Source organism: Aotus nancymaae, unplaced genomic scaffold, assembly GCF_030222135.1.
Source record: "Aotus nancymaae isolate 86718 unplaced genomic scaffold, 86718_ANA_hifiasm-v0.15.2.pri h1tg000020l, whole genome shotgun sequence".
NCBI lineage: Eukaryota > Metazoa > Chordata > Mammalia > Primates > Aotidae > Aotus > Aotus nancymaae.
In genome coordinates, this window is record NW_026988432.1 from 1,482,642 (window position 1) to 1,505,106 (window position 22,465).

The 22,465-nt window shown below is 49.2% G+C and overlaps 1 protein-coding gene across 4 annotated transcripts in view; it reads left to right on the forward strand.

The window, feature by feature from the left end:
- Window positions 1-22,465, forward strand: part of MBP (myelin basic protein) — a 145,647-nt gene that overhangs the window by 66,589 nt on the left and 56,593 nt on the right. For all 4 annotated transcript variants that reach the window (XM_012465433.3, XM_012465434.3, XM_012465435.3 and 1 more), the window contains exon 3: window positions 2,900-2,987. In XM_012465433.3, coding sequence (XP_012320856.1) covers window positions 2,900-2,987 — 88 coding nt within the window. The remainder of the gene's footprint in view (window positions 1-2,899; window positions 2,988-22,465) is intronic.

The window sequence follows — 22,465 nt, forward strand, 5'->3', positions numbered from 1 at the left end:
AATCCGTAGCTGAGGAAAGACTACCGGGAAATTATTTCTTTTCCAAGTTTTACTGTCTTCTAAAATTAACTGGATAGATACGAAAAGTGTGCATAGTCAGCTATCTTTGGCTCCCTCTGCTGAAACAGAAATGATCCATTTTAACTGTGTTTCAAAAGCACTCGCTGGGTGCCAGGCACTGTGCTGGGTGTGAGGGGTAGGAAGGTGTCGTAAGGTGTGGTTCTTGTTCTCAAGGAGTTCACAGCATCACAGGGAGGTGGACAAACCAATGGGCTGTTCCGTGAGTTTCTGTAATAGAGACACATGAAAATCTACAGAAGGTCACAGGCGACTGGGAGCCTGGCAGCTGTGGGTGGTGAGGTCACAGGCCCCAAGGTGAGGCTCCAAGAGGCTGAGAGCGTTTATTCCAGTCCCAGAAAACTTCCTGTCCCTCTCCGTCTCTAGCAATGCTGGGAGTCAGTTTTGTCCTGCTTTGCTGTGCTGAAATCTCATGTTTGTTTTGCTCTGTATTTCCTCCATTCTCAGCGAGTTGGAACATTCTCTGCATTTCGTTACTTAGTAGTAACAGTCTCCTGGAACTCTGTGACTCGAGGTCTGGAAAGCAGCGCCTCGGTTTCTGCACCAGCCATCCCACAGCAGAAGCCTGGCAGGTGGAGACAAAGTTACGACAAATGTAGAAGCCTTCATTGGCTGTTACTTGTCATTCTAGAATCCGGCAACACCTCTTTCTACAAAACAGAGTGAGTGCTCCGATGAGCCGAGCAGAGGAGGCTGGTTTCTAGACAGAGACTGAGGAAAGCAGACACACAACAAAATGCGGGCGGATGGGTGGGTGGTTCCAGAGTGACTCCCCTGCAAAGGTTAGAACAGGCGGGACTTCCTCATCATCCGGGCTAAACCTGGCCTGCTTGGAAATTGGGTCATCTCTCTGGTTTCTCAGAAGGTCAGATAAAGATCTTCGTTTGGGCTTGGTGCCGTACGTCATATTGGGGGCGTCCGCTGGGCCCAGTGCACAGGCTTAACCCAAACCAGTGCCCTCTTCACAATTTTATTTCACACCATGAGGGCAACCTCCTCCCTCCTCAGTGTTGTGACTTCAATAACCCCTGTGTTTTTAGTATGTTCATCACACTAGACAGCATTGACTCGTGGAGATAATGCCATACACATTGGTTGGTGGGACCTCGCCCACCCATCCCCTCCCATCTGCCCAGGGGTGGGAATGAAGACCCTGATACACACATGCACACGCACAGACACACACACGCACACACACACGAGAAGGCTCTCAGTGACTAGGAGCAGGACCGCGGGACCCTGGCTGATGTGAGCTCAGAGGGCTGGGCTTCTCTCCGGGAACAAACTCACTGCAGTACATCAGTGCGTCACACTCCATCTGAATCAGACTTCAGACCTAGTGTGACTTCATGGCTGTGCCTGCCCCTCGGCCCAGAAGGGCTGGTGACTATGTCAAATTGAAACTATGCACATCTTATGATCCTGGGTTAGAGGCTCCCCGGAAATTAGAGATTGGTGTGGAAAACTGGTACAAAGTCAAGTGCAGAGACCAGGGTGGGGCGCGGCTCCCACAGGGGAGCAGCCCCCGAGAGGAGCAGCCCCCTGTGCTGCTGGTGGGTGGCACCAGGACCAGCGCAGCTGCCCGCGGCACTGACACCCACCAGTGAAAGCCCAGTGTGACTCAATCTTCCTCCAGAAATTCTTCTTGCCCATGTGCATTCTGAGAAGTGAGCAGGAATTAGGTCAACGTGGTTAGGATCGAAAGACACAAATGTGAACAAGCTGGATGGTGGTGGCGGAGCCTGGAGAGGTGTGAGCAGTGACTGAAGTGCTCGCGGGCTGTGCAGGCAGCTCTGCGCTGTCGACATGAAGCCACCTCCAGGACCCCTCGTTCCCAGGCAGAAGCAAGAAGGAGGGCGTCATCCACAGTGTGATCCCACGTATGTGAAGACAAAGCCGAGGGAAAAGAACACGCATGTGTAATTGTCTGAAGGTGCACAGACGACTGTGCAAAGTCTGGAAGAAGCTGGAAATGCCGGCTGTCTCCCAGAGAGAAAGCGGCGTCCAGGAGCCCTGGGGTTTCAGCACATGGCCACTGTGCGCTTTCCAGAGCATTTGAATCGTGTGACGTGCAAGCGTGACATTTCAAAATAGTGAAGTAAAATTGATTACAAAAGTAGATTACAGAAATATAAAGAAGCTGAACCGTATCTTGTCTCTGCACTGGTGATCGAACTGTGTCCTGAACATTTTAAACTCAGAAAACAAGCTCACACTACCATTCAGGCCCCAGCAACAGGCAAAGGGAGGCCCAGAAGACAGGGAAGAAACTCCGAGGCCGCAGATTCCCAAAGGAGTAGTGGGGGCCGTTCCACAGCAGGCTGCTTCCCTCCCCCGGAATACAAAGGTGCCTCCCGACACCAGCTTCATTTTCTGTCCCCAAAAGGGCTCATTCTCCCATCAAAGTGGTCCTGACTGGTTCCAGTTAGCAAAGGTGTAACTGGAGAAGTAAGGCCTGGTGTCAGCTCTGCCTCACAGCGTCACTTAGAATCTAAAGCAGTGACTGTGGGCTCACCCCTGGAATAAATAGGATGGGGTGTAGCTAATTTATTTTACCTAGGCTGATATTCCAATCTTTTTGTATAAAACTATAACAACTGGGTCGAGAAAGTGCTTAGGCGTTTAGGCAGAGAAAATAAGCTGGAATTCAGAATCCTGTGCAGAAAACCCACCTCTGAACCAAAGCTCTATATTCTATCTTGAAAACAGATGTGAAATTGATTATCCGATAACAAATTTATAGAGACAAATTCATTACAGTTATTTTGTTGATAAAACAATTTATCTTAAGAAAGGGGTTTGTTGTGTTTTCTTTTTCCAGAATGGTGAGACTAACAGAGGAGAATCTGAAAAAAAGAGGAAGCTGGGTGAACTTTCGCAGACGAACTCAGAGGACAACGAAGTGTTTGGTAGGTGACACAGACACTGGAAACATGGCGCCGCATGGTGACAGCATACACCTGCACTCTTGCTCGGGGAAGCCTTTGTTCTTTTAATTGCATGGGTAATCACAGACCTGTTCTTGTTACTAAAAACATAGAGGCTCTATTCATTGGCTCATGCCTATAATCCCACACTTCTTGAGGTCTATGTAAGAGGATTGCTCGAGCCGAGGATCTCAAGGCCAGCCTAGGCAACATAGGAGATCTTGTCTCTACAAAAAATAAATAAATTAGCCAGGTGTGGCGGCATGCACCTGTGGTCCCAGATACTTGGGAGGCTGAGGTAAGAGGATCACTTGGGCTCAGGAGGTCAAGGCTGCAGTGAGCTGTGATTGCACCACTGAACTCCAGCCTGGGTGACAGTAAGAGCCTGTCTGAAGAAGGAAAATGTTGGCTGTGTAGATGTGTGGTGCATACAGCCCCGCCTCCCCTCCTGCCGCCCCTTCCCATCTCGGTTTTGTTTTTGCTTACATGCCTTGTTGTGCACACAGACACTGCATTTCCCAGCTTTGCCTCACCGTACTGTGTTTCTCTGATCATCTATTTGTCTAGCCCTGTGTGAGCACCGGGAAGCCTAGCAGTGCTCATAAAAAATAACTAATGAGGAAGTGAGATTACAGCGAAGCCTGGATGCTGCGGTGTTTATCTTAACCGCAAAGAGTGATGCAGAAGGCATTGGGAAATAACTGTTGTCTGCAGAAGTTTACTTTTTTGTACGGCCTTATTGAATATAAGTTGCCTTTACGTATTTTTATGGTTTGAATGTGTGCTCCAGTTTCGTGTGTTGGAAACTTAATCCTTAAATTTCTATTAATTGGACGTGGGCCTTTGGGATGTAACGAGGAGCAGAGACCGAGTCATCAGGGCCTTGGGGTGGGGCCCCTGATGAGACCATGGCTTTAAGGAGAGAAGAGAGGCCTGAGCCAACTCTCACTCTGTGGCACCATATAGTGCCACCCCCATGTTAGGACACACTCACCAGAAGCTGAGCAGATGCCAGTGCCATGCCCTGGGACTTCTCAGCCTCAAGAACTGTAAGGAATACATCTATTTTCTTTATAAGTTGCCCAGTCTCAGATATTCCGTTATCGCAACAGAAAATGAACTAAGACGCAATCTCAGTGTTCATCTTCGTTTCTGCTTCCCCTGTGAGTGAGCGACCGTGTTCTCACTTGATGTTGACATTGATGCCGTTCCCATCATGACACTGAGGCTCAGTGACTTGCCGAAGACCACAGGGCCCTGCAGGTCCTCAGAGCAGCTCTGTTCTGCTGTGCACAGCTCTTGGATTTTCTCCATGTATTCCTAAAGCAAAGAGAAAAAGGGGTGGTGTGAAATCTGCTCAGATCCTGAGAACTCACTGTAGGTCGAAGGAAAAAGGAGTGATTTTCTGGCTACTAAAATACACATCCCTTTCCCCAAGATCAGCCCAGCCTGCAGGTTACAGACGACACTCAAGGCAAACAGGCTTCCTGGCCACATTCCCTAGCCTGGTCTTTGCTTATTTATGGAAAGGCCTTTCTTTGTACTTCACTTGTTAGGCAAGGTAATTATGCCAATTTTTTTTTGTTCCTGATTAACTTGCTCTTTTTCAAAAGTCCTTTCTTTTCTATAATTCCATCCTTCTTGACAGAGCATACATAAAATAGATGTGGTGATGCCCACTGTTTCAGTATCTTAAGTGTCCATGAAAATCAACATAACCGAAAGACCCAGAGACTGAAGGCAATGAGGACTCCTTGACTAGAAATGAGACAGGCAAGTGCAGAAGGGATTCGGTGCTCCGCTGATATCTGCATACTTTATGATGATCTCTATGGGAATTTTCTTGGAGGCATGCCTCAGCATAACCCACTGCCTTTAGGAAGTAGGGTTTCCATCCTTAGCGGCAGAGGAAGGAGAAGCAGGAGTTGAAGGCAGCCGCGTCTGTGACTAGGAGCAGCAGCGTGCACTCTGCAGAACACTGAGGGTTTCCTAGAATAGACAAGCTGTGAGTTTGAAGGAGATGTCCCAGGCTTGATGATTTTAAGAATAAATCTGCCTCTAAAAGTCTAGAGTAAAAATTCCTTTAGATGATCTCTTTACTCATATATTTCAGCTACATATATGAAGACATAATAGAAAAGCATGAAGACAAATGTCCAATTTTAGGTTTCACACGTAAATAAGAGTGAGTTCTAAAACCATTTCGGCTAAGCCTACTGATTGTTTAAAGCATCATCTTTGCCATTATCCCCCTTGCTAATTGCCTTGAAAATTATTAGTAACAATGGCAGCAGTTCCGTTACCATCCAATACACACACACACACACGTATGTGTAGGTATATATACAGCATGGATACAATATAACATAAAAAGTTCTTCTATACTCAGCCCTTTCCATACACTATGAAGATAACATAATTCCTGAAGCCCTTCCAAACGCAGCCCTCCTTAACCTTTTCAGAGAGGTATTCAGTTTGGAAAGTTATTATTTAGGGTTGAATGTGAACACTGCTGGAAGTTATGGAAATGCAGACGATGTCCATCATTTCACAAACTCAGTTTGTCTTTTGATAGGAAGAGCAATCCTTCTGCCTGTCGTGTTCACTGAGATGTTCCCAGGTCCTTGGATGCCAGAGCAAGGCACACATATCTGCTGAATGAGCTGAGCTCTCACATTCCAAGCCTCTCCACCCGTGAGTGTGACGAGGAAGCAGATCCCCAAGAGTCACCTGCAGACCTTTGCAGCTGATGCCTGATTCAGGTTGAGTCAGAACAAAGGGGGAAGTGGGAGGAGCTTGCAGTCTGAGGTGTCCTCATTTCATCTGACCATGGGGGAGGCTGGCCCGGGAGGCCTCTGCACTCCACAGTTTGTGAGTAACAATCTCAAGTGGTGCCGACCTGGAAGGGCCTGTTGAGCTGTGGGGCGTTTGCTTTTGACCTTAATAATTTCCCATTCTCGATCCTTTCCTGGAGCACACAGAACTCTAAACGTGCAGAGTGCTGAAGGAAAAGAAACTAAAGTAACCTTGGCTATTAGTCTTGACTGTAAACCTTGAAGACATATATGCAATTTCTTTTTAAATTATAATGTAATGTACAAAGTTACTCTAAATGAGAGCAGCAGCTCCCTCCCACTTTACAAAAAGGTATTTCCTTGACAGGATAGTAAGTCCCATAAGTATGTTAGGAAATCATTCTTGATATCCCGTGAGTACTAGTCATCCATGCTCGGTTCTTGGTAACTGTTTCGTCCATGCATAAGAAGAATGAGCAAGGAATGTGATTCATGTGCAGAAAGCCATAATCCTTAGGTGACCACCTCTGCAGGACACCCATACCTTAGATCTTTGTGAATGTCAAAAGGCAACAGTGTCTGATAAGAGGATCCCCCCGAGTGAAGACTGGATTGGCATGTTGAGAAGTTTGTGCCAGGAGCTGAGTCTGGCACAGATGCCATCTCTATGGTTCACACACTGAGTGCTCAAAACCACAAACAGACAGCTAAAACCAGGCATCCTTCCTTCTCGTCTTTGTGAAGGCCAGGGCCAATCATTTTCATAGCAATGCACTTTGAAGTTTTATTTGCCCTTCATTGCCTGGTAAAAATCCCACCGAAGGATTGTTTTCAATCTAAGCAAATAACTCGTTAGAGACACTTTCAGACACTTTCTGTGATTTTTTTCTTTTTTTTTGACAGCTTTGTGGTTATGCTTAAGACTGTTTTGCCTAGTTACAAAAGGAGGAAGAAAACACTTTCAGGCACGACAGCCTAGAGACCTGGGTGTTGTCAGCGCTCTGGGGAAGCAGCAGGTCATTTTGCGGTAGACCAGTTGCTGCTGAGCGTTTTCTGACCCACACACCCACAGGCAGTGTACACACCGTCCTCCTCCTTAGAAACCAGGCTGGAAGGAGGGCAGAAGTCAGTCTCCAGCTCTCCTCCTGCTGCAGTTGACTAATCATGGGGCTGAACTAAAGCAGGCAATTCAGCTGAGGTGAGGGAAGTTTTAGGTCTCCCTAAATTACACTAAGGAAGGAGAGGAGTGGCCAAAAGAGGGCGCTACTGCCCCCAGAACTGAGTGTGGTTCTTCTGAGCTGGGACAGGCATCTATCAAAGGCGGGGCTGGAAGCATGTGCACTCCGTGTCACGCGTAAGCTAGCTCACTCCACACGTGCCGCAGAGGAAGGATGTCCTCCCATGAAATATCACCCTCCTGCGCCTGTGTTCACTGTGTCCACTTCATGGAACCAAGGCCTGTGTGTACAGCACGTAAGGGCAAAACCCGGTGAAGAGTCATGAGGAAAACATTCACTACATTACTCAGACAATGGAGATAGAATTATCTGTGTTTATCCCAGAAACATTTAAGTACATATATTCGTGTGTGTGTGTGTGTGTGTGTGTGTGTGTTTTGCTCTTCTTTACTTTATAAAGCTTGAGTTAGTTGACAGTAGGAGAACACACCAGGAAACAGTAAAATATAAATAAAATGGAGAAGTCTAGATGAAGTGAAGTGAGACTATAGACACATCAGCCGTGGAACAGTGACTGCAGGGAGCCACACGTTTGGCTCTGAGCTGCGCAGCGGCCCAAGTGGAAGGGGACCCCAGCCAGCCTGACGTCGCTCGTTTTGCACAGCAGGTGGCAGAGCCCCTCCCCCTTTCAGCCATGTGCACAGCAGGTGGCAGAGCCCTGCCTCCTTTCAGCCGTGTGCAGAGCAGGTGGCAGAGCCCCGCCTCCTTTCAGCCCTGTGCACAGCAGGTGGCAGAGCCCCGCCTCCTTTCAGCCCTGTGCGCAGCAGGTGGCAGAGCCCCGCCTCCTTTCAGCCCTGTGCGCAGCAGGTGGCAGAGCCCCGCCTCCTTTCAGCCATGTGCACAGCAGGTGGCAGAGCCCCTCTGCCTTTCAGCCCTGTGCACAGCAGGTGGCAGAGCCCCGCCTCCTTTCAGCCGTGTGCACAGCAGGTGGCAGAGCCCCACCTCCTTTCAGCCCTGTGCGCAGCAGGTGGCAGAGCCCCGCCTCCTTTCAGCCCTGTGCGCAGCAGGTGGCAGAGCCCCGCCTCCTTTCAGCCCTGTGCACAGCAGGTGGCAGAGCCCCTCTGCCTTTCAGCCATGTGCACAGCAGGTGGCAGAGCCCCGCCTCCTTTCAGCCGTGTGCACAGCAGGTGGCAGAGCCCCGCCTCCTTTCAGCCCTGTGCACAGCAGGTGGCAGAGCCCCGCCTCCTTTCAGCCGTGTGCACAGCAGGTGGCAGAGCCCCGCCTCCTTTCAGCCCTGTGCACAGCAGGTGGCAGAACCCCGCCTCCTTTCAGCCCTGTGCACAGCAGGTGGCAGAGCCCCGCCTCCTTTCAGCCCTGTGCACAGCAGGTGGCAGAGCCCCGCCTCCTTTCAGCCCTGTGCACAGCAGGTGGCAGAGCCCCGCCTCCTTTCAGCCCTGTGCACAGCAGGTGGCAGAGCCCCGCCTCCTTTCAGCCCTGTGCACAGCAGGTGGCAGAGCCCCGCCTCCTTTCAGCCATGTGCTTTTGGCAGTGAACTCCTCTTTTGTGTCTTGGTTTCCCATACGTAAGTAGGGGTAATCATAAAAGGGCCTGTGAGTAATATACAAGTTAATGCGTGTGCACACGTGGGACTCTCCTATCTCCTGTCAGTACTCTGGCTAGTATTTTCAGAGAGAAGACTGCAGACATTTTTTGAAGGACACAGAACTTTGTTTAACAAATGCTAAGAATTTTTCCTGCTTAAGTTCTTATCACAGGTGAAGAGTCACATGGTAGTCAGTGACCTCAAGGGATTTTTATAGCGCAGGCCCTGTGAGCCGCGTGGATACCAGGCCAGATACAAGAGGCAGCCACAGTGTCTTCCCCAAAGCCTCTGCAGACCCAGCCCCGGGCACACAGGGTCCCTGATAACAGGGAACGCACTCCCAGTGGCCTCGCTGCCATGCACTGGCACAAATGCACGCAGGAGCTGCCCGCCCTCGTCCACACGGTGAGTGGAGCGCAGCACACTTAGCCTTTCTACAGCTGCTCTAAAACCCTAATTATTCCAGTCAAACTTCTAGAACCGCTGAGTTTCTGGGAATATCTGGGTTTGCAAGGTCACCAGGTGTGCTGGGAAAGACATTTCCAGTGGGGCTGAAATCCTCCATGTGAATGAACTTTTCTTGTCCTGACCTCACTGTCTGTAATGAGGGCTTCCTGATTGCAGTTTGCTTTACCTGAAAACAGAACAGAAGCAAAACCACCTTATTTAAAGGAAAAATGGAAGTTATACTCTGAAAGATAGAAGCCCACCAGCAGATGTGAAAAGCAATTACTAGTAGAGAACGAGATTTCGAGAGCAAGAGTGAGAGCGAGAAAAGGAAGGAAGGGAGAGAAGGAAGGAAAGAGAGAAGAGAGGAGCCCATTTTCCGCACCGTCGATCTGTCCCGGCAGCCAGGGAGGACGGCAGGAGTGACGCTGGGCCAGGTGGGAGCAGCCACCCACGCATCTCCCGGGTCAGGGGCTGGGCTTTAAGCACGATGGTTCTAGAGATTTATGGCAATGCGCCCCCTACTCTGGGTATTTTATCAATTAGTATAAAGCCACTGCCTCCCAGGGCAGGACACTCTGGCACCAGCCCGGCTCTGCTCAGCTCCTTCCTGCCTCTCGGTTTTGCTGACCCTGCTGCTCCCACGCGGAGGCTGCGTTGCAGTTGCAGCAAGGCTGCCTGCTGTTTTCTCTGCCAGAAAATGCGGTGCACACACGCAGGGCCCAGCAGCGGCAGGCGGCGCTGCCGATCCCAGGTCCCCATCCACGATGCGCCCGCCCCGAAGGCTCTTTTCTCCCAACTCCCGGCCTTCCAAAGCAAACTCATTATTACTTCTCATGGTTTGCATACCTGTATGATACTGAATTCCATAGAATGTTGTCATTTAAATGTGTGTGTATGTGCAAGTCCCTCACCTCCTCCCCTGGGCTTTCTGCTCCGAAGCTGATTTTCCCAATAATATGAAATAATCATCCGGAGAACATAGCAGCAGAGCGGGAGAAGTGCAGGCTGTGTGCGTGGTGATGCGTCCCCGCCGCTAACAGGAGTTGAACTTGAGCTTTCCCCTTATCCAGGCACAAAATGAGGCGCTGTTTCTATTTCTTTGTGGAGAGCACTGATGGCTGATTGTGCCAAGGACCTAGGGAAGCTCCCGTGCATAGCAAGGACCTCTCCCAGCACCAAGGGCCAGGCCCTTCTCTGCCCACATGGGTACTAAGTGGGTCCCTCCCTCCATCCTGATCTGTCCCCGTCTGTCAACCCTGCAAGCAAGCTGCTGAGCGCCTGGCTCCTGCTCAAAGCCCACCTGTTCCCCTGGGGCCTCTCCAAAGACATCTCCTGCGACCCCTCCCTCCTGCAGCCTCCTGGGTGTGGCTGGAGCACAGGCTCTGCCCTCCTCCTTCAGTCTCTTGCCCAGATATCCAGAGGTGAGCTCTTGGCTCCGCGTCCCTTCTCGGTGACATCTCCCACTTAGAAGTGCGGCTGTGTCAGCACAGGTGGGCTCTGCGGGCCTGCCAGCAGAACTCCTAAATCTCAGAGGCTCGAGGTGATGTCCACTCACGTCTCAGCTCAGCGAGGGCCAGGCGGCTCTCCCTCCAGTGCACCTGGGAGAGCCCGGTGGCTTCCACATAGAGCCTCCACCATCGGAGGGCAGGGCAGGGAGGGACCGGGAGGAGAGCCCAAGGGCCAAGCGCCCTGCAGGCCAGGCTAAGGGGCAGTCATGTCCACTGAGTTCTGTTGGCCAGAAGCGTCATGCGGCCCCACCTGGAGGAGAGGCCCGAGGGGACGAAGGACGCAGAGCGGGGCGGTACGATCACCTCTTTCACACTCCCTAATTATGTTGCTTATTGTCTGAGCCCCCATCCTGGATGGAAAGTGAGACCCGTGAAGGCAGGGACATCTGGCTGTTTGTTCACTCAGATATCCCAGCACCTAGACGCAGGCTCGGCTCAGGGGAGGGGCTTCATCACTATTTGCTGGATGACTGAGTGACAGATGGGACACCCCTCGTCCTTGCTGGCCTCTCCTCCCCTGTCTCAAAGACTTGGTTTGCACATGGCAGGGTTCCACATAAAGTGCCAGCAGACAGTGTGCCTGAGGCCTGAACTCTTCCCTGTAAGGAATGCTGGCCCAGTGCTGCGGCTTAGCAAGTGATGCGTGGAAGTGCCCGCAGCTCGTGCATCAGAGTGTGTGTGTGTAAGAGTGCCTGTGTGCGCTTTGTGAGGCATGCACGTAGCATGTGGGGTGCACGCTATAGAAATACTGTTCCAACTGACAAAATGTCCCTGGAACTCCAGAGTTGCCTTTGTTCTTTGAAATCAGGGTGAGACTCTGAAGCCACAGCCAGCCCCTGTCGTGGAGCGTGCTGGCTTATGCTGGCACCTTGGCTGCGGGGGCTGAGGACAGAGCTCAGTCCCGGCCGAGCCGAGCGTGCAGATGTCCAGCTTCTGAGTGCCCCTCGGCTGCACCTGCAGTGGGGCCCCTGCCCACCCCTCCCCTGAAGCGGCCACCGTGAGGACAGGTGCAGGTGCAGGGAAGTGGGAAGCAGTCGGGTCACTGCAGGTGTGGCCACCCTCAGCCAGGGCTCCCTGGAGACACGTGAGCCTGTGCCATTTCCCTTGCTCCCGGGATAGCCACGCCGGCCTATCGAGGGGACACAGCACTGGTTGGCTGTTTTGGGGGCCTTCCTTTTAGCAGGAAACCAAAAGCTCCCCTCTTTCAAATGATCCAGGGCCAGCAGCTGGGACCAGCATGGCTCACACTCGTGTTCTCCAAAGCCTTTCCAGTGGCTCCGCAGGAGGGAGCAGGTTAGGATGGGAAGGGCACAGTGTCCACAGGGACAGTGCCTCTGCAGGCCACCCAGGCGGGGGCTCGGGGACTCAGGCCCGGTGTTGCTGGGCGGGAAGGGTACTTCCCATCGGGAGTCACATATCCCAAGGCAAGGACGGTGGCCCTGCTCCTGTAGGGGATCGTTCCGGTGGGCGGCTGGGTGGGTTGGGGACACTGCTCAGTGGGTCCTCGGAGCTTGCCGGGCTACACAGTGAGCACAAACGCTCAGTAATCACAGCCGCGCTCGCTTCAAGTTTGTTTCCTGTGCACTTACCCCTAAGCGATTCTGGCCTTCAAAAATAAACATGCACTGCTGAGAGTCACTCAGGGTCATCAGAGGCACAATGGGACAACTGACGGACTCCCAGAACAAAGAGGGAATACAAACCTGACAATCGCACAAATAGCAGCTGTGATGGGCTCTGGCCAGTGGGGTGCGTCCAGCTCGGGCCCCGGGGAGCTCAGACAAAGGGGTTCCTGCTCATGGGTGCCCCGTCCAGAGACCCCGTTGTCTCGCCCCCAGTCGGGACGCTGCTGATCACGGTTGGGGCTTGGATCCCAATGTGAAAGCACCTCTGTTTAGTTTCCATGAGTAAAAGTTGCCATCCGTGATTTCCACCTCACAGCCTGGATTCGTGATTAGAACTCGGGGCTCTGGCGTGTGGCTGTCGGATCGCCCCTGCTCCTTCCCCCGTTCCTGCTCGGGTGGACTCGGGCACGTCGGAGGAAGACTCCAGCTCAGAGGGCACAGTCTCAGGCAGGGCAGCTGGCACTCATGGGCCTTCTCCAGCCTGCTCCTTCTCTTCCAGCGGTGCCACGCAGGCTCACCTTAACCTTTTTTTTAAGATGCCTTTTTTTCCCAGTCGTTCCAGTGAGAGAAGGGCACGTCCCTGAGTTTTTCAGATGAATCCTTCAGGAGCTGGGCCTCACTTTCACGAAGAACATTTTAGCATCAATATTGTGTAAGTTGAAGAAACAGAGTATTAAAAAATAAGGAAAATTCAGCACCCTGTTACATGCAGGATGAGCAAAGCGCACCCTGACACATCCTGCGTCTGGCCTTCACGCGTCAGACCGAACTCCGTCACTCACACCACTGCGTTCCATATTAATCCCAACTTTTCTTCTTCTCCTCAGAAGGTGTTAAATTGATGTGTCAGGAAAGGAATGCTGTTAGTAATTATTACTCCTAAGCTCTCCTTCCACACATGGACGAACCCTCAACTCTTCTTAGTGAGTAAAGAATTCAGTGAAAGTCCGGTCCTGGCTTCAGCCCAGTTCTGCACTGGGTCTCGGTTTTGGTGTGGTTGCTGCAGAGGCCTTTAGACCCTGACCTCGGCCCCCTTGGGAGGAGCCCAGTCCAGAGACCCAGAAGCAGCCCCAGGTAGGCACTGCTGGGCAACTCCTCCTTAACTGTTGAACAGTTAATTCACTGTCTGAGCCAGGCCGACCGTGGTGGGTAGATTTTAAAGCAAACAGTGGATGTCACCATGTAAGCAGACTTAATGTTCTCCTTAGAGGGGCGCAAAGCAACTGAGAGATGTTCACATCATTCGCCAACAAGTGGAACGTAAGGAACTCGTTGCAGTTTAGGCAGAGTGAAATGGGGACGTTTCATGAGGTTGACTTTTCGAATCTGGGCCATTTTTATTTCAAGGCTGCAATACAGTCATCTTCCACCATAATAAAATTGACACCAGAGGCTCTGATTAAAACTTACCCAGGAAGCTCTCCTTCCCGCTTCTTCCTCTGACAGGAAGACCCTACCTGGATAGTAGAATCTTACAGATGGTTTTACTTAAAGGTTGCCATTACCTAAACCTTTTTATTAAAATTACTTTTAAAATTACGTCTTCATGTTCCATTTCTTTTTCTTGGAATATTCATAAATAACCAAAAATACCAAAAGCAAATATTATAATTAATGGTCCCCATGACTAGAACTTGATACTATAATGATTTGCCCTAGGTGGGGAAGAGAGTGGCAGGGGGCTTGCCTTGAGATGATTAAGACATGCTCCTTAATACTAAGGTAATGGGCTGGGTACAGTGGCTCACACCTGTAATCCCAGCACTTTGGGAGGCCAAGGCAGGAGGATCACCTGAGGTCAGGAGTTCAAGACCAGCCTGACCAATATGGTGAAACCCCGTCTCTACTAAAAGTACAACATTAGCCAGGCGTGGTGTGCTTGCCTGTAATCCCAGCTACTCAGGAGGCTGAGGCAGGAGAATTGCTTGAACCCGGGAGGCGGAGGCTGCAGTGAGCCGAGATCACACCGTTGCGCTCCTGCCTGGGCACTTCAGTCTCAGAGTGAGACTCCATCTCAAAACAAACAAACGAACAAAAACTAACGTAACAGTTACTTCTAAAATGCTCTTCTGTACTCTAGGGAAATTTTTTTAGTGAAAATGTCCATCTTTCTCAAAGCAAGAAACTTTCAGCTACAGTGAAGTGAGATTTCACACTCATACACACCGTCATACACTCAACATTTGCACACACTTGCATATTCACACACACACATAGACACACACAGTACCACCTGCAACCCCATTGGTGGCAATCACCCAGACACTTGCACTCAAGATTCAGGGACTGTTGTGCGGAGGTTGTACAGGTGCAGGGTGGGGGGAGTCGCACTGACACAAGGTGCTGAACCGTGCAGAGGCTCGGCTCACACGCCCAGCGGAGTTGCGCTGGTAGACGTCCTCGTGGTAGTTTTCATGCAGGCCATTGCTTGCCTGTTCCTAAAGAAAAATGGGCTTTAATAATTTCAATAAGATTAAAAGGGTGGAATCTCCTAAGAATTTCCCTGGTATGGTAGAGCAAAATATTGCCTTTTTTTTTTTTTTTTTTTTTTTTTTTTTTGTAAAAATGATGAGAAGGAGCATTTACACAGCTTGACCTTGGGTGTTACTGCCAGTGTTTCTCGATGGGTGGATCCAGTGGCGGCTCTTTCGGTACAGAGGGGTCTGCCTAATTGTTTCCAGGGATGCTGTCAAATCCTCAGAATCATTCTTGCTCACATCAATTAAGATTGAGGCCAGGAGCAGTGACTCACGCCTATAATCCCAGCACTTTGGGAGTCCAAGGCGGGCAGATCACTTGAGATCAGTAGTTCGAGATGAGCCCGACCGACATGGTGAAACCCCATCTCTACTCAAAATACAAAAATTGGCTGGGTATGGCAGCACGCACTTGTAATTCCAGCTATTCAGGAAGCTGAGGCAGGAGAATCACTTGAATCCGGGAGATGGAGGTTGAAGTGAGCCAAGATCACGCCATTGCACTCCAGCCTGGGTGACAGAGCAACACTCCTTCTCAAAAATAATAATAAGTAAATGAATAGAACATTTTAGTCAGTAGTACCCCCGAGGTACACAGCTCAGTTACGACAGTGAAGAAGGAACGACCCTGGTAAACAGGGCTAAAACTGTGGCAAGCCACAGACTTCGGCGAAATTTGTATGGGGGGATAAAAGCATAGAACCTGACATTTGAAATATAAGTAGCAAGCTATTTTGTGTTTCAGAGCTTTAGTTTCTCTCCAAAAATTATTTTAAAATATTCAGTTTCGGCATCTGCTTTTGCAGCTGCGTTTCCCAGTGAGGTCTCGGTCCGCAGAGGGCTGTGCTTTCCCAAACGTGTCTGCATGAGTCAAAACTGAGCAAGTCTGGAAACGTTTCCATAGAACAGTCATGACTTTTAGACGTGATTTCTTGAAGTCAAGAGACGAACAAGAATTTGGAATAGCATTACTCAGTGAAAACCTGTAATTTTTGTTCTTGCTGTTGACATTCTACCAAGAACATCAGCAATGACAAACTCTACACTTTGCAAAAAATTAAAATAGAACTTGTTTCCATGGTTACAAAAGTGCTCTTTGTTTTGAGAGTTTAAAATGATCATTAGACCTGAATGCAGTGGCTCACGCCTGTAATCCCAGCCTCCAGCAGATCACTTGTGGTCCGGAGTTCAAGACCAGCCTGGCCAACATGGCAAGACCCCATCTCTACTAAAAATAAAAAAATTAGCCAGGCATGGTGGTGGGTACTGCTGATCCCAGCTACTCAGGAGGCTGAGGCGGAAGAATCACTTGAAGCTGGGATGCGGAGGTTGCAGAGAGCTGAGATTGCACCGCTGCACTGCAGCCTGGGCCACAGAGCGAGACTCCATCTCAAAAACAAAAAATGAAAATAAAAAAATTAAATGATCATTAGTTATCCATATCTAATGATGAGTAAATAAAATCCACATGTGACCAAAAATGATGATCTGTAGTGACAGGATTGTATAATGGCACTTATTCTTTTCCTAATAATAAATAAATCTGAGCATGACATATGCAAATAGACAAAATGCTCCTCCCAAACCAGTGAGGCAAGTCTTCCAGGTCCCATTTCAGCTACCCCAGATAGCTTTGGACTCTCCACTGATAGGAATTTCAAAAGAAACAGAATGTAAAGTGAGCCCTTTCTTTGTTAGGGTGTGAAAGAGACCCAGCTATGAGCATGTTCTCACAACACAGATTCCATCCTCATCATACATCAAAGTTTTTTATTATTTTGAAATAAAACTTATTCTACAAACACTTATTGAACAATTTTTATGCCCCAAAACTCAGTGTCAGGCAGGAGCACAGCAGTGAACAAAACAGATTAAAAACCCTGCCCTCATAGAGATTATTCTTAACCTGGGTTCAAATCCCAACTCTATTGCTTAATCCATGTGTACTAAATGTTTTTTATTTGCGCTCTTTGATCCTCAGCTTTTCCATCTATAAAATGGAGATTGTAGAACTTCCAGAGATGGGCTAGGCACAGTGGCTCACCCCTGTAATCCCAGCACTTTGAGGGGCCACGGAGTTCCAGACCAGCCTGACCAACATGGTGAAACCCCATCTCAGCTAAAAATTAAAAAATTAGCCAGGCGTGGTGTCAGGCACCTGTAATCCTCAGGAGGCTGAGACAGGAGAATCGCTTGAACCCAGGAGGCAGAGGTTGCAGTGAGCCAAGATTGCACCACTGCACTCCAGCCTGGGTGACAGAGAGGGGGAGAAAAGGAAAGAAAGAAAGAAAAGAAGAAAGGAAAAGAAAAGGAAGCTGCCTTGCAGAGATTGGTGGGGAGGCGTAAAGTCAGATGCCAGTAAAAGGCCTCACACAGTGGTCTTTGAGTGATGACCATTCATTTTCTCTTCTCCAGCTGGGCCTCTTCCACCCCACCTCCTTCATCATAAAAGAAACAGGCCGGGCGCGGTGGCTCACGCCTGTAATCCCAGCACTTTGGGAGGCCGAGGCGGGTGGATCACGAGGTCAAGAGATCGAGACCTCCTGGTCAACATGTTGAAACCCCGTCTCTACTAAACATACAAAAAATTAGCTGGGCACGGTGGCACATGCCTGTAATCCCAGCTACTCAGGAGGCTGAGGCAGGAGAATTGCCTGAACCCAGGAGGCAGAGGTTGCGGTGAGCCGAGATCGCGCCATTGCACTCCCAACCTGGGTAACAAGAGCGAAACTCCATCTCAAAAATAAAAAAAAAAAACAGTTTCCTGTGAGGATGGCCCAGCTTTCCCGCTACCTCTGCACAGTCCTCATGCTGCTAGGGCTGGAAGCCCAAGGTTCTCTTTCAGGTAAAGATGAGGAAGTAGGAGCAGTGCCATGGCTGCCCCAGCTGCGTTCCTGCTGGGCGCTGTGTGTGGAAGGAGGGCCCTTCCCAGCGGAGATTCCAAGGGGGTCAAAGGAGAGGCACTGAAGCAGACACTTAGCTCATTTAAACGTTCAATTCTAAAATCGATAACGGGCCTATTTTTACTGGCAATGCTTAATCATCACATTTTTGAAAATTATTTGATTTCTAGCTTTGGGGTGAATTGCTTTTAGTAGTACGATGATATCATTATATTACTGCACAGAATTTTCTTCTGAAGATTAATAGATCTAATTCCTTGACTGCGTCATACGTACATTATTCACTGGCATGTTCTGGCACATAATCAGCTCATTTGCTAGCCATTTGGAATTAAATATTAAATACATCTCTGGTTCTCTCAGTTGCCTTAAAAATAGGATTGAGTACACCATCTTTACCTTCTGATGTATTTTCTGTTTTGTTGAAAAGTTACGTGAAAGCGACAAAACAGTAAAATGAAAACTGATTTAACTGGTTTTATGTTTTAACAAGCTTAGTGAGATAATTTACAAACTGCAAAGTTCAGCCATCTTCAGGGTACGTATTAACGGTTTTCAGTGAATTCACACAATTGTGCAACCATCATAATCTAACCTTAGAACATGCTCACCAACCCAGCAAGGACATCTGGAGTCACTAGAAGGCCTTCTCCATTCCCTTCCCCCACACATCTCACCCCAGCCCCAGCCACTGTGCGTCTGCTTCCTGCATCTGTGGATTCGCCTGTCCTGGATTCTTCTATAAATTCGTGGAGCGAGTTGTTTGTGTAGCAGCTAATAGCTACTTAGAGTGGGGAAGAAAAGTGGGCCGGGGTTCTACAGCACAAATATCCCAGAAAACTGGGTATTCTGCTGATGCAGGAGTAAGCTTCCATGCCTGAGAATGTTCCAGAACAGGCAAAATAATGTCCTCATCTAGCCGGCATCTCCGACACTCTCAGAATGCAAAGTTTCTGTAGGTTTTAATGTTACCGAGGAGTAAAACTGTACAATATTTAAACAGCTACATAATACCAACATTCATGTCTATAGTTAACAAAGTTCGATCCAGCAATTTGAATATCTAGATTATTAAATATGTTGCATATTCAGTTTCTAGTTTGTATAATAGTGCATGAGTGAAGCTCTCCCTCCTGGTGTCTTCCAGAATACAGATGTCAGATCTGTCAGCACTCTTGCCATGAAGCTGGGCCTCAGTCTTGTGGCTAGATTTCTAAAACTGTACGTTAGTGCCCAATACACACCTCACAGCTGTGCTAAGAAACACTTCCGCAGCACAAAGGCACCATCCGCTTTCCGGGATGTCAGTTGCGTGGAGGTTTTGGTGTCCATTTTCCTGTACTGCCTACATGCTGGGATTTCAGCAATTTCACTGTTAATCAGCGCTCTTTCTAATAAAAACAGAAGATTAAATTCACAACAGCAATTTTTCAACTTTGGACGTGGCTTTGCTCCAGAAGATGGAAATTACAGAACAATGTGGAATTTTGTCACTGTCCATTGATTTCAGCGCTCTGAGCGCCCCTGGCTAACAAGCTAACGTCAAGGGTTTTCAGACTTTGCAGTGGAAGTCGGTGCTGGCAGTGCAGGGGCCTCCATTAGACATTGTCTGAGACGCGTTCACATGTCTCTGCTGGCAGCGGGGCTCCAGAGGCCCTGGCCGGGCGCGGGCAGGTGCCCTGCAGTGGGTCAGTTAGTTTAACACTCAGCTGTGCATTACTGGGTGGGCTGTAACATTTACACGGTGATTAGAGAGACCTCTGTCCATTTGCTGTTGTCAGCAGCTACTCTGTTTACCAGCTGTCACCAGTTTCCTCCAACCAACATAATGTCCCTTTTCTGATGGCAAAGAACAAGCAGATTAACCCACAGACACATAAGCTGGTTACTTAGAGAAACCGTCCTCCATCAAAATACATGAAGATCGTATTCATCCACTTACCAGCACATCTGTGTGTATCCCGTTGTGTAGGGAATATTGAACGTTCACACACTCCTCACTCCCCACACTTACACACACACCACGCTCACACACACGTCCTCTCACAGACTCACATTCTCTCACAGTCACACAGTCACACACACACACAGGATGCAACAGACAACTTGACAGTCATCCTAAGGATTGTTGTTAAGAGAACCGACATTTCCATTTCCTACAAGAAAATTTATTTGGAAAGAAAACAAAATACAGTGTTTTTAAATGAACGTTTTTTTCTTGTCCTCTTACAAGTTAAGTTCAGTTTGCTTTTAAGCATTTCAAACCTGACTTTGTTTATTCACGTGGCAGGTGATTCTGGGGCCCCTCGTGTGTGGGGGACTCGGCACCACACGGGACGGAAGGATGTGACCGGAGAGCACCTGCACCCCAGGTGCGCGTAGGGAGCTGGGGTAGGGAGGCGAGCAGGCCATAGGGAGGCAGGGTGGGGAGGCAGCCCCCAGAGAGGCTGCCCAGGCACGAGAGGTCGGGAAGGCCTGGAAGGGAGAGCAGCCTGTGAGCAGAACTTCCTGCTGGGCAGGAGGACAGCAGTTCCCAGGCTCCGGACACTGGAGCCTGATCTCTGGAGGCAGAGGACAGGGCCAGGGAGCTGGCATCACAGCAGCTGCCACAGAGCTTAGGGAGGTCACAGTGGACCTGAAGCTTGAGGGCAGTTGAGGAGGGGTTTAAACCCCATCTCAGGTGTGTAGTCTGTGAGCCACCAGCGTGGTGCTGGGCATTGCAGCATCCACAGGGGGCATGCAAGAGGCTGCTGCCCTCGGGAGTTCACACGCAGGTGAAGGGGGCCACTTCTGAGACATTTAAGTCACCAGAGAGTGCATTTGACCTCTGCAAACCAGCCCCGGGTGCAGTGCAGAGGGCATCGGGGGAAGGTCCAGCAGAAGGAACTCACCGCCCAAAGAAGAGCAGGATTTGCACAGCCTCCAAAGAGGAGGCAAAGAGGCAGAGAGCCTCAGGATCAAAGATACAGGGACCCACAGGATGGCAGCCGGGGCAACGGCACGGGGGCGGGAGTCCAGGTCAGGTGGAGTTGCTGGGACCAGATCTGGCCTGGAAAGCTGAGCAGAGTTGACGTGCAACAGTCCTGCCCTGCGTGTGTGGGCATGTGCGTAGCATTTGTGGAAACAGCAACTTAAATCGACAGAGATGTGTCCGCTCCCACATGCCCTGCATCCCTTTCTCACCAACTCTGGGTCCCCTGGGAAAGTCTTACCCATCACCCCGCAACACCAAAGCAGTAACTCAGTCCATTGCAGTGTGTGGGGCATGCATGCAGGTTCAAAGCTTTATCCCAAATGAAACCATTTTATAAATGAAAACATTTTATACACTGCATTTAGGTGTTTGTAGAGGTTCAGACCGAAAAGGACCTTGCAGCTCACATCCACACTGCTGTGAGTGTCACGCTGGCCTCCGGCGATTGCAGCAGGAGCAGGGCAGGGTCGGGTCACCAGCAGGTCTGCGGGGTGCCCTGCAGGCTACAGCACTTATTTACATCTTTTAGATGCCACGATAGCCAGCACCCCTCAGAAATAACCCAAGACTGACTTACAAGAATCTATGCCAAGTTGTCCCTGTGATAAAAATAGAAAAACGAACGATACAGTGAGATTGAAGGAGATAACTGTATTTCAATTTTGAAGAACTGTTTATGAATTTATTTTCATGATGTGGAGATGTTGACTTTCTACTTACGATAATTTTTTTAACTACCAACTTATTCAAGATTCCTGCAACAAAAGGTGAAAGGTCATTGTAAGTACCCATTGTGATTAAGTTAGAATCCTCATAAATATACCTTTAAAAGTCTTCCTCCTCTAGATGCATAGATGGGAAATATTTCAATTGCTTCCTTCTGATAGGCCTTATAAAATGTAAATAATATCTGATTGATTGATAAATTTTCTCAAAATGTTTCCTGAAAGAAAAACAAGGCATTTAAATATTAGTATGCATTCTTTTCTAAAACAATGTATATCTGGGAGTAGCTTGGTTGTGTATCCAGCGCGGTTGGAGGGAGTTCTCTGAGGCCAGTTTCATAAATGATACCTCGGAACAGCCTTCTTCCCATTTGTCTAATTATTACATCACCTTCTCCTAATCTGGAAAATCCTGTTATTGCCTGAGGCTTTTTGAAAGTATTTTACTGAACAGTTTCCCGCTTGAAGAGCTTTCAAGTTATTTTTATCCTTAAAAAATAGTAGCTAACACGAGCTGGTACCGGGCGGGCCCCGCGCAGGCGCTTGCTGAGTGTTGCATGCCGTTTCTGAAAAGCAGACATTGTGTGAGGCCCCGGCCCCGCCACTGTGTGAGACATTTGACACCATTGTTCCTGCAGCTTCCAGGGACAGTAAGTGCTGCGTACAGCTTGGCCACTGTCCCCAAGAAAAGACCCAAAATAACTCTCTCCCTTACAAAATGTCCAGTGGTAAATGTATCCGTTATTTTTCCCATTGTAAGCTGTGGGTCATGTCTATCTTGCAAAACAGAATACACATTAATGGTTATGGTTTCTCACTCGAGTTTTCAGATAAGAAATAATGAAAGTATTCTCTGAATATTTACAAAACCATGCAAATGTTTTTGGAAGTATGAAAGTTGAACCTGACGTTATGTTTCAGCTAAGGGAAGGGGTGCCAATCAGAGTGAGGCACAGCATGGACTCACAGCGAGGTGCCCAGGGCCGAGAGTCAGGTCCGCTGTGGGGACTGAGCGGGAGGTTTCCCGGGTTCTCAAACACGTGCCTTTGTCTGGAAGGGTAAAAGAGCATGCCACTTTCTGCACACCTCCCTTGTCCTCGCTTCTTAAGTTTGGAACAGTTGTGGGAAGATGCAGGGAATGCGTGTATTCAGCAAGCAAAACTTCCAGAAAGGTCATAGAAAATGAGAGCTGTTTCCACCTCATCATGAGTTCGTGTTTTCC